Here is a 12,029-nt window from a genome sequence, read left to right on the forward strand (position 1 = left end):
AACTCAAAAATCATCTAGTTCCAACCCCCTGCTATGTGCAGGGTCACCAACCACCAGACCAGGCTGCCCAGAGCCACATCCAGCCTGGCCTTGAATGCCTCCAGGGATGGGGCATCCACAGCCTCCTTGGGCAACCTGTTCCACTGCATCACCACCCTCTGGGTGAAAAACTTCCTCCTAATATCTGACTTAAACCTCCCCTGTCTCAGTTTAAAACAGTTCCCCTTTGTCCTATCACTATCTGCCCTTGGAAACAGCCATTCCCCCTCCTGTTTATATGCTCCCTTCAAGTACTGGAAGGCCACAATGAGGTCTCCTCAGAGTCTTCTCTTTTCCAAGCTAAACAAGCCCAGCTCCTTCAATCTTTCCTCATAGGAAAGCCCTCTGACCATCTTGGTAGCCCTCCTCTGGACCCATTCCAACAGCTCTGTGTCTTTAGTGTGCGGGGGCCCCAGACCTGGACACAGTACTGCACATGGGGCCTTACAAGAGCTGAGTAGAAGGGGACAATCTCTTCCTGCTGGCCACCCCTTTCTTAATGCTGCCCAGGATATAGTTGGCCTTCCGGGCTGCAGGCACATACTGGCTCATGTCCAGCTTCTCATCCATCAGGAAAGGTCTTTGGCCAAGGTCTTAGGCCAAGAGTTCCAGGTGTTGCATTAGCCCAACAGTATCAATAACTGCTTGGCACTTGAAAAGTTTTGCACTAGATGTTGGGAATCAGAGCTCCAGTTCAGGAGTAAGGGAGAACTGTGTCACCCCAGTTCACAGCAGCATCTTTGCTCTCTGCCAACTATAAGCACAGATCCAGCCCAACAGAGCAACCAGAACCAGCACACACCTCCTCAGGGACAACTGAACCTGTAGACCCCCAGAATTGGGCTAAGAACATGGAGGAAGCTTTGCAGTAGCATCCTGACCATGTAGGTAATGCCCACACCCCCAGGTCACTGCTGCTCAGGGAATTGCTGCAGAAAGCAACAGTGCCTCAGAGCATTTCCCGTGTGAGGAAAGGCTGAGAGACCTGGCACTGTTCAGCCTGGAGAAGACTGAGGGGGATCTTATTAATGCTTATAAATATCACAGAATGCCTTGGCTTGGAAGGGACCTCAAGGATCATGAAGCTCCAACCCCCCTGCCAGCCCCCAACCTCCCCATTTAATACCAGTCCAGGCTGCCCAGGGCCCCCTCCAACCTGGCCTTGAGCACCTCCAGGGACGGGGCATCCACAACCTCTCTGGGCAGCCTGTTCCAGCACCTCACCCCTCTCATAATAAAGAACTTCCCCCTGACATCCAGCCTAAACCTTCCCTCCCTCAACTTAAAACCGTATCAAAAAGACAGAAGTGAAGTGGCAGTGGCTATCTCCTCTGGAGATACTCAAAACCCATGCAGTCACTTTCCCGTGCAACCTACAGCAGGGAACCCTCTTTAGCAGGGGTCACAGTAGGTGATCTCCAGAGCTCCCTTCCAACCCCTATGGCTCTGTGATTCTGAGGACAAGCAACCTCCTGCCGCCATCCCTGCTGCTTTTAAATGCTCTGGATTATCTACGTGCTGGTGCACGGACTGGAAGAACAGGCCTTGATTTGGCACGAAAGAAAACTAAGCGGCTTTGCTAACCAGCTTGAAACGGGGAGCGGGAATGCGAGCACTGTTTTGTAACACCGCCCAGCACGGCGCGGGCACCAAGGAGACCAACAACGCCGCACGGCGAGCCGGGTGCGTGCGCAGCCCTCGTGGGGCCGGGAGGGGGAGGAGGAGGAAGAGGAAAGAGAAGGGGAGGAAGAGGAAGGGGAAGGGAGGCCTGGCTCCACCCTCCCGGCCGGCCGGGGCAGGTAAGGGCGGCCCGCGGGGCGCTGCGGGCTCGGGGCGGGTCGGACGATGTGTTCCTTCGGAGCCGGGTTCCGCTGAGATAAATGCGGTTTTGGTGTTCTGTGCCCCAAGGGGCTTGCGGTGACAGCACGAGGGGGAGTGGCTTTAGGCTGAAGGAGGAGAGGTTTAGGTCAGGTTCCAAGGGGAAATCTTTTCACTCAGAGGGCGGTGAGGCTGTGGGTGTCCCATCCCTGGAGGTGCTCAAGGTGAGGTTGGATGGGGACCTGGGCAGCCTGAGTTGGGGGGGGCTGGGTGGGCCATACGGTCACACAGAATCATTTGAGTTGGAGGAGACTTATCAAGGTCATCTGCACCAACCCCCTGCAGTGGATGGGGGCACCTACAGCTAGATCACGTTGTCCACAGCTTCATCCAGCCTGACCTGGAGTGTCTCCAGGCACAGGGCAGCCACCACCTCGGGGCAACCTGTGCCACTGCCTCACCACCCTGATTGTAAATAACTTTTTCCTTATAACCAATCTAAATCTTCCCTCTTTTCATTTGAAGCCGTTCCCTCTTGTCTTATCACAACACACTCTGCTAAAGAGTCTGTCTCCTTTCTTACAGCCCTCCCTTATATATCAAAAGGCCGCTCCCGGAGCCTTCTCCAGGCTGAACAGCCCCATCTCTCTCAGCCTGCCCTCACAGGGATGTGTTTCATCCCTTGGGTCATTTCTGTGGCCCTTCTCTGGATGCACTCCAACAGCTCCATGGCTCTCCTGTACTGAGGACTCTACATCAGGATGCAGTACTCCAGGTGAGGCTTCACAGCACAGAGCAGAGGGGCAGGATCACTCCCTTGCCCTGCTGGCCACACTGCTTTGGATGCAGCCCAGGACACGGTTGGCTTTCTGGGCTCCGAGGGCACATTGCTGCTCGTGTCCCGCTTCCTATCCACTGGTACCTTCAAGTCCTTTTTGTCAGGGCTGTGCTCCATTCCTACATCCACCAGCTTGTACTGATGGCAGAAGTTGCCACAGTCCAGGTGCGAAAGATGTTGCACTTGGATTTATTGCACCTCAGGAGATTATCCTGAGCCCAGTGCTTGAGGTATCTCTGGATGACATCCTGTCCCTCGATGTGTTGACCACGCCATACCATACAGCTTGGTATCATCTGCAAACTTAGTGAGGGTGCACTCTTTATACTGATGTTTTTGCAGCTGTTAAAAAAAAACAACAGATGATTTCTGAAGTCTGTAACAAAATGAGAGGAATGGCCAGGCACTGCATGTTTTCCATTCCTTGTATTGCAGAAAACCCTTACCGGTGCCTTTATTTTTTGCCTTTTTTCTGCACGCTTTTATTGGTATTTGAGAAAAAAATCTAATGATCATGATTTTTACCAGATGGTCTGGTGGAATGCCTACCATAAACTGTGCTTTCCAAACAATTCATGCTGCATAGGAGTATAGCTGTATGTAAGAAATTTTACTAGTTTTGACAACTGCAAAAAAAAACCTGCTCAGCTCATTGTAATTATGCCAACCTAAATTTAATGTTTGTGTAAAACTGAAAGAGGCAATAAGCACTTAAAATGCCTGATAAAATAGGCGTATAATTAAGGTATTGTTTCAACTTTGGGCCATGGCTGAATGTGGAATTCAAGTTTAGAGACAGGAAGCCCTTTTTGCTTTTAGGTTATAGAAATAATGCTGGTGCTTCATCCATATAAAATCAAGTAACCATCTGGACTACTTGCATGAAATGATCACTGGAAAACTTGTCTGAGAAAAAGACACAATTTGGGGTTAGCTTAATGAGAAGCAAGTTGCATGTATCCTAGGAAGAGTTTTCAGTGCTGCAATAAAACATACTGTCAAGTATGGTAGTGTTTGCTTTGTCCCACACCATGGTGAATATTGTGCATGGTAATCTTGTACTGTATGGTTAAAGCTTATGAAACTTGGCAGATGTTGGGGCGGCTGTTGATGGGCGTTGCATGGATCACCATTTCATTCACTGAGTGACTGAGGCAGATCTGAAGCAACAAGGCTTAAATAAAATGCTTCCCAAAGGTGCTGAAAGAAGTCCCAGTGTTGTGTATTTCATGAAAAAAAAACAAAAACCCTGCACTGAAAGTATACAGCTGTAAAAGTGAGACATGTCTTTTTATTTGACAGCGCTTCCTCCCTTTTAACCACTGGCTAATCACTGCACAGCTGTGTTAGAGTAGATACAAGGAGAAATGAGCTGGAAGTTTTGGAGTCTCTAAAGGGATTCAGGCTCAAATATTAAGATATTGAAGATAATGTCAACTCAATACATTTTCTTTCATTGTAAGATTTTCTCTCTGGATTAAAGCCCTCTTTGTTACTGGAAAGCTCCTGTTGGTTGCTCGTTTTGTAGAGTAACACTGCATCTTTTCCAAAGAGTGGTTTTAAGGATCGGGGCTTACTGAACCAGAGTTGGCCTTTCTGATAATGCTAACTAGAAGAATCTGACAGTTGGAGGTAACTTGTTTTCTTATTCTTCCTGTTCCTCAGAATGACTTCCTTTTGTGTGATGAAACTTTTATGCCAAACAACCAGAAGTGAGACTGGATATGCAAAACGATTCTGTGGTACTTTCCTGTCACGGACAACACAAAAGGGAGTTTTCCCTCCATTCTGGATGGTGGTACCTGACCCTAGAAAGACAAATGTGCTTGTATTTGCTCAGCCATTTTGTACAGCTGAAAAATCTCACAAAGATCCTAAAAGGAAAGCAGCATTTGGAAGCGTTGGGCGAAGAATTCCGTATCGGATTTTGCACGTAATCAACCAGGATGGAGAGAGCTTAGGAGATATGCACCGAGCAGAGGCACTCAGACTGATGGATGAACATAACCTGAAACTGGTTCTGCTTCGTGAGAACGCAGAACCTCCTGTGTACAGACTGATGACTGGGCAACAGATTCATGAGGAGAAGCTGAAACGTGCAGAGAAAGAAAAAGCAAGTCCAAAAACAGGTACATACATTGTTAATGTTACAACACTGAGCACTTCGAAAAATGCTGTATTAAAAGTGGTTTCAGCAGATAAAATCCTCTTACTTGCATTTGTGTAAATCCTGCAACGTCACTGCAGTCCATGCTATTAGGGATTTGCACTGGTGAAAATAAAATTTTGGATTAGTTTAGGCTTCTCCACAGAAGCCTACTATTGCCTTCTCAGGATTTACTACTTCGGCATCTGCTGGCTTTTTTTTTTTTTAAGCTATTTTTATTTAAGTTAATACAGCTAGACTCTGGTTCTGTAAGGCTCACTGGATTTCTCTTCTACTAAGGCATAAATGACAGACACTTTTTACAACTCTGTGTACCACATACACAAACTTGCCTCCAGTGATCACGAACCATGGTTGTGAAACTTTCTCTTCATAGCCTGCTGCTAGGAGGAAAAAGTCTGGAGCCCTTTCTTTTAGAGAGGAAGCAGGCTTTTTTTTTTTTTTTTTTTTTTTTTTAAGTCAATCTGCTCAAGCAGTTGAACAAATTGAGTTTGGCAAGGATATTTTAGAAGACATCTGACCTTGTTTGTTGATCTCAGGCTGAGGAAGGTATCTGTGCTCTGGGCAGAGTGCCCATTTTAGAGAGCACACTGTGGTAGGGAGTTTTTCTGTTCCAGAGACTACAAAAAGATCATGCACGTGCTAACTAATTGAGAGAATTCTTATGGAGGAAGGGAGCATAATTGTACTGTACTTCCAGCTGGATATTTTACTGTGCAAGAAAACAGGCTTGAGATGAATAGATATGTATTTTTAAAGCTTTCACATTCAGCTACATTATGTGCAAGATGTAGGAGTTTCCACACTAAGTCTCAAGTCCACATCCAATGCTTGCCTATTTATCTTTGTTAGACCTGCGTTGGGGGTGGTATGAACAAAACTGCAGTGAAAACAGAAATACTTTAAGCATTCTGAACCTGAAGAGACTTCCGTGCGTGCTCTACGCACACAGTCTATCTCCCCTTTAGGGCCGTGACTGAAATACCAATTACCCCTTCTAAGGTGAGAGTGGTATGTGCTGACACAGTGAGGCTGGGATACTCTGTGTATGAGAAAGCAGCATGGGAGAAAGGGAGTTAAGCAAAGCACTGGAGGCTGCTGAAAGAGAGCAGATAGATAGTTTCTCTCATGCTATGCTAACACAATCTTAGCTCTGTTTTAAACAGTGCTGGTTCAGAAGGAGTTATCCTTCTCTTCAGCTATTGCCAAGAATGACTTGGAGACCAAGACTAAACAGATAACACACTGGATTGAAAAGAAATACCATGTTAAAGTGACTATCCGACAGGGAAGAGACAGCAGTACAGACACGGTAAGTGGACAGTCCGTTTCATGAAATAGCTGTATTTGTGTTTACTTCTCCCATACCGTTCTGTCTTCTGATTTTAATGCATCACTTGGTTGTGATGTGAATGCCTGTGTCCCATGAAGTTAGCTGTCGCTTCACCCAGTCCCATAGAGACAATTCAAGTACTATGCTCTATTAAGAATGCAGGCAGAATAGTGGGCTTCTTTGTAGCATCAGCTTATTAAGTGGGCTGTAAAATTGTCCCGTAAAATTGTCCCATCTGTACCTTAAGCCAGCTGAGATAATTTGCAGTAATGTTTATGAAATATTTTTGTGTTTCAGTTGGATAACTTAAATAACTTACCTGTTCTTCTGAAGACACTACTGTAGAAAGCTACTGGAATTGTTTCAAAAGTGGCAAAGTAAATATCTATAAAGATTTTAGGGCTTCACATCTTGTCATGTACATAAAGGGGAGGGGGGGGAGTTTGGGGGTTTTTTTGTTTGTTTTAAACCAAAACAGGATGAATTAGTAATTTAGCCTAAATATTAGGAAATGGCATAATCCTGATGACTTTCCTAAACCTCCTTTAATGAATAATGAATAAGTGGTTGGGAAAAGACAAGCTGAAGTGTTCAAACCAAAACTAGTAAAACAGCCTGAAATATTTTTCTAACCATTGTTGTGCATTTTATCCTATTTTTGCCTCTTTTCAGTTCACGCTTTTTGATCAGATTTTGGAGGCTATATCTGACAAAGCCACTTATCTTTCCAAGCCTAAAGCCATTAAGGAAGGAACAAGTATGTGCATTCTGAGACACATGTCTGACAAAGAGTTGAAAGCATACCAGAAGATGGAAAAACAGAAAAACAGTATGGTAAAGAAAGATGAAAATGAAGAGCCAAAGTCAAGCGAGCTGCATGAATGACTTTATGAGGAGGTACAAACAATACTATTACAAAAAGGACTATAAAATAAAGGTTTTTTGCTGGACATTACAGTGGTCATTTCATGAAGAAAATGTGCAGGTAACTTTTACTGCAGAGTCAGAATTTCAACAGTTGGGATTCCGTTTTCCATGGGCGGATCTGCTGTCGTGCATTCTGTCACAGCCACATCTTTTCCTGGCTGTGTTTTAGGGGGAATGTACCCACTCAGACGAGAGGCTAAGCTCCTCTTAGGGCGAGAACGCTTTGCCTGGCAGAAGTAAGAACAGCATTAGTGACTGTACGTGTGTACAGCATAACAGTGGAGGTGCAGAAAAAAAATAGGGAAAAGGCCAGCATGTTATTTACAAGACCTTCAGATAACAAAAATCTCCCAAATTAAGTAGATAGCTGGCTTGCTTTCCTACATTTCCACATTCTAAAACACTTAATACTAACCCTCTCAACTGCATTTTGTCGACTCACAGAGGAGGACTTTAAGAGTATGACTTACTTTTAGCTTTTTCTTTTCAGGATCGTGGTGAACTGCGTGCCTTGCTAGGCTCTGCTACAGTTAGAAAAAAGAAAAGAATGTTGTTATTTCAGATTATGCAGTTCAGGGTAGGACAGTGTGAAAATACATACCTTCATTGCAAATACTTTTCCACAGCCAGGATGATCACAAGAGAATGGTTTCAGCTCCTCGTGAAAAGAGAGGATATGGCTTTGAAGGTTGAACAGAGTTGTGTAAGTTCTGTCACATCCTTCTCGTGGGCAGCGGCAGACTTCCCTCTCTGCAGCATGTATTTTTTTATGCTGCTTCAGGTAATCTTTGCGTTTAAAAGTTTTAGAACACTCTGTACAAACAATTGGCTCTGAGTCGGGGAAGGAAAGAGAAGCAGAGTATGAGTTAACAGCTTGCCAGGAGCTCAGAGTTAAACCCTAGCAGTCCTCTAGAAGACAGTGAAAACTCACATGAATGGTAGGGAACACAGAGACTAGAAAAGAATGTGAATTATCCAGATCCCAAATCCTACATTATGCAATTATTCATTAATTGAGTCACAAATCAAAGTTAGTATACTAACGTTTTCATCAGTCAAAAGTGACAACTATTTTGCCATTAAGTGCTAGTAAACAGTTGGTTTAGGCACAATGACAAAGTGAGTTCAGCAAGGCCTACTCTTCACATATGCATTTTGTTTCTTGTTGCTTGCTAATGCATATGAAGCTTACCTGCATGGCTTTCTTTATTATGTTTCAGAAGCTCAGTCCAAGTTTTTCCAATATACGAGCAGTTTTCTTGCTTGCACGCATAGCCTGTTAGGGACAACAGATGATTGCAGTCACAAACACTCTGGCAAACAGTCTAATTTTACAAGGGTGAACTCCATTTTCAGTGTTTGAAAATTAGAGGTAAGTATTCCTCATCTTCCTCCCCATACTAGGTAGGACAAAAGGCAATAGACACAAGTTAGAAGATGAGAAACTCCTAATGGGTTTTATGAAGAAACCTTTTTATCACTGACATGAGCTGTCCTGAGAGGCTGTGAAATCCTTGCCCCTGGAGACATTCAGTACATGACTGCATGCAGCCCTGAGCAGCTTGGTCTAATGAAGCAGATTTAAACCAGATGACCTCCTTTCCAAGCTAAATGGCTTTATGGAACTCTACCTCCCTCTGTCTTAAGTAAAACATATATCCCACTAACCATACACTTTCAGTCAAATATATAACCATAATAATGTATTTCTGTCTAAATATTTGTATTCCAGGAACTTGACTATAAAGTAATGTTCCCAAGCCTAAAGACACTACCATTTTATCAAGCAGACAAGATGACTTTTAAATGAATCACAGAGACTTAATGCTATTTAAATACCAAGACTGAAAAGACCAAAGAACTGTAAGCAAGTCTTAAGAAAAGACCACAATATGAGTCACAGCTTTTGGGATACTCTTTCTAGTCGCAGATTTCCTTGCTTTCCAGTGTTAGTTCATAACAAAAACAAAGTTAGCTGTCAAAGAATACTAAAAGAATGGATAGCAGTGTAGCAGAATAAGCTCAAACACCCACATGACCACCTACTGACAATTCTACTTAAATACCTTTGACGTGAGAACAGTAAAAATGCTTCCATGGTTTTTGCCAACGTTACATAAGAAACGTGCAGCAGAACTGGCAATTAATCTTCACTTGTGGACATCTAGGCTACAGCCTTAACCATTAGCTGATCTTCTCTCCATAAGATAGATTATTGACAAGGAAGCGCTTTAGAAGTCAAAAATGACTTCTAGGGGAACTGAGCTGGGTTTAGCTGGCCAGAAATAAATACATTGTAACCTGAATGATGCAATGTCCTGAAACTGTAACCCAAATGGCAACTCAGAATGGTACTCTGGCTTTGCCTGTCTGAATCACTGGGCACAGAACACTTCCATCATCCACATGGGAAAGATTCCCTTTTCCTTTGCCAAAACACAACTGAAGCAAAAAGAAAAACTGTGTTACCTTCATGTATCTTCTTGTGCCGCTTCAGACTATTTGGAGTAGAAAAATTCTTCCCACATCCTTCGTGATTACATCTAGGTAAAATTACACTGGTTTAACTTATCGCACCTGCATAGTTTTTCTTCAAGTCACAAACAATTAAAGAGGGCAAAATAACCCAGACTTCCCTTGCCCAGAGATTTGTTCTGCTTCATCCCTTGTATAAGTCAATTCCATAACGCTTCTCATTACAGCAAGTTAAATTTTAGCTGAAGAATCAAACTTCATCTCCCTCCCTACATAGAGAGCCGTCCAAATACACAGAAGGTGGAAGCTTCAGGTGACTTGTACAATTCTAGCAGCTAGAGCAGCCATGCAAGCATTTACACTCGTGTTTCAGACACCTTCAATGTTTGTTTGTTTAATTTTTCCACGAACCTGTAATAAATACTAGGAAAAGTGCCCAGAGAGCTGAAATTACAGTGCACTATGACTGCTGTTCACTAGCTAAAGAAGTGTACTGGCAACCATGACAGTATTCCTGCAAGTTTATTTTCAGGTTTTAAATGCCCCATCAATGAAAAGGTTGAGAGAAGGCACGTGTTTTCAACTGTAGTGTTTAAATTGTTGAAGTTCATCAGCAAAATTATCTACCTACTTGAAGGGCGGTTCATTGGTGTGCTGACACAGGTGAACTTTCAGTTGCTGATGTTTCCTGAAGGACTTGCCACAGCCTTCAAAGTTGCACTGTTTAGGAAATCAAGTTATTATCAGGCCAAACGATGACAGCCCAGTCCACCCATGCTGGCTGATATCCCAGTCACACGAACTCATGCAAATTCTGCATAACGAGCCCAGGTATGTCCTTAGGTACCACAAGAGGAGCTTGTTTAGCCTCACTCTGTAGCGCCAAAGGTCATCACTCACCGAATAGAGTTTCTGCTGATTTTCATGCTTGCGTTGAACGTGTTTCTTTAAGTTTGATTTTGTTCCAAACTTCTGATTGCATCCCTCAGCTGTGCACCTGCAAACAAAGCAACTTTTCTCACCGCACACAAAGCACGTACCCCCATCACCGGGCAAGAGGACGACCAAGACAGCCGCGCTCACAACGCAAACAGTCTTTTTAAAGACATGAAAAGCCAGCGGGAAAGTCCCTATCGAAAGCCGCCGGAAGCCACGTAAGGGGGAGCTTCAGCAAAGCGTACGGCTTTGCTGCCGCCCCAGATGGCGGCCGACGCCCCCCGTCACGAATCGCACACCGCAGGGGCGGCCCTGCCCGCTCCCACCAGGGCAACGCCGCAGACGGCCGAGGCCGGGCCTTACTCGAAGGGCCTTTCCCCGGAGTGCGTGAGGGAGTGCCGGGCGCGGTGGAAGTCCCTGGTGAAGCTCTTGCCGCAGCCCTCGTACTGGCAGACGTACGGCCTCTGAAAAAGACGCTGCGGCTCAGCGGCGGCGGCCGCAGCTCCCGGTCCGCCCCCGGCCGGCACGCGGCCCTGCCCCGCTCACCGCGCCCGTGTGGCGGCAGAGGTGCGCGTCCAGCCGCCAGCCCTTGTTGAAGGCGGCATCGCAGCCGGGGAACGAGCAGATGAAAGAGCGGGCGGGGGCCGGGCTCCTGACGCCGCTGCCGACGGGCGCGGGCGCGCTTCTGCCGCTGCCGCTGGCCGAGGGAGCGCTCCCGACGCTGCCGTTGCCACTGCCGACGGGCGCGGGCGCGCCCCCGACGCTGCTGCTGCCCCTCGGCGCGGGCTCGCTCCCCGCCGCGCCCTCCACGGCCATGAGGGAGGTCACGTGGCCGCGATCCCAACCCCGGGCACCGCAATGGCCGAGGCGGCGGCGCGCATGCGAGGTTTGTCGAGGGCTGGGCCTCGGGGAGGAGAGGGCGGTACGGCGTCCTTACCTATAGGGTCGCGGCTCGGATGTCGGTGGTCTCTCGGTCTGTGATTAAAACCGTTCCTCTAAGCCGCCGGAATCCAGGCAGCAGTTATTAAGCATCAATCTCAGGCAGGCTGGTGCTAGAGATACTCGTTTTCCTCTGTAGAGCTTCCCAGGAATGGGCCGTGCGTCCCTGTCAGGAGCTGAACGGATGTCGCCTACCTGGGCTCCTGCAAAGCCTTTGGCGTGGTCCCCCAACACGTCCTGATCTCTGCACTGGGGAGATGCAGGTTTGAGAAGTGGGCCATTCGGTGGGTTAGGAATTGGTTGGATGGTCACAAACTTTGAATTTTTTATTAGCAGAAATGTGACAATATTGCTGTGGCACATGTGGTTGTATGTGGTGATATGATCCATCGTTGCTCCTGTGGCCTAGTAGGTAGTGAAAGCAATGGTGTCATTGTCCCAGATCTAACCAATAAAACTATTTGTCTGTCTAAGATGAAAGCTCACTGTACACCAACACTGTATTCAAACCTCTCACAGAATCACAGAATGGCCTGGAGTTGAAAAGGACCTCAACG

General features: G+C 46.1%; 2 protein-coding genes across 3 annotated transcripts; one reads left to right on the top strand and one right to left on the bottom strand.

Moving 5' to 3' along the window:
- The first annotated feature begins 1,790 nt into the window (after positions 1-1,790).
- Positions 1,791-7,145, top strand: MTIF3 (mitochondrial translational initiation factor 3). Of its 2 annotated transcripts, none has more exons than XM_042839180.1 (4): positions 1,791-1,838; positions 4,361-4,824; positions 6,029-6,174; positions 6,868-7,145. In XM_042839180.1, exons 2-4 carry the CDS (start codon positions 4,362-4,364, stop codon positions 7,078-7,080), a joined length of 822 nt encoding a protein of 273 aa, XP_042695114.1. In that variant the 5' UTR covers positions 1,791-1,838; position 4,361; the 3' UTR covers positions 7,081-7,145. The 2 variants fall into 2 exon arrangements, with proteins under 2 accessions (XP_042695114.1, XP_042695113.1); XM_042839179.1 differs by lacking the exon at positions 1,791-1,838 and adding an exon at positions 2,417-2,632.
- Positions 7,070-11,349, bottom strand: GTF3A (general transcription factor IIIA). Its single transcript, XM_042839178.1, has 9 exons — positions 11,080-11,349; positions 10,897-10,997; positions 10,498-10,594; positions 10,229-10,317; positions 9,592-9,665; positions 8,315-8,398; positions 7,724-7,953; positions 7,593-7,646; positions 7,070-7,349 (listed from the first exon to the last, which is right to left on the bottom strand). The coding sequence occupies exons 1-9, from the start codon at positions 11,347-11,349 to the stop codon at positions 7,188-7,190; spliced, it is 1,161 nt and encodes a 386-aa protein (XP_042695112.1). The 3' UTR covers positions 7,070-7,187.
- Between the last annotated feature and the right edge of the window lie 680 nt (positions 11,350-12,029).

This window comes from Centrocercus urophasianus, unplaced genomic scaffold (assembly GCF_019232065.1).
Source record: "Centrocercus urophasianus isolate 14NV4802_14NV808 unplaced genomic scaffold, USGS_Curo_1.0 seq_9, whole genome shotgun sequence".
In the NCBI taxonomy this organism is placed as follows: Eukaryota; Metazoa; Chordata; class Aves; order Galliformes; family Phasianidae; genus Centrocercus; species Centrocercus urophasianus.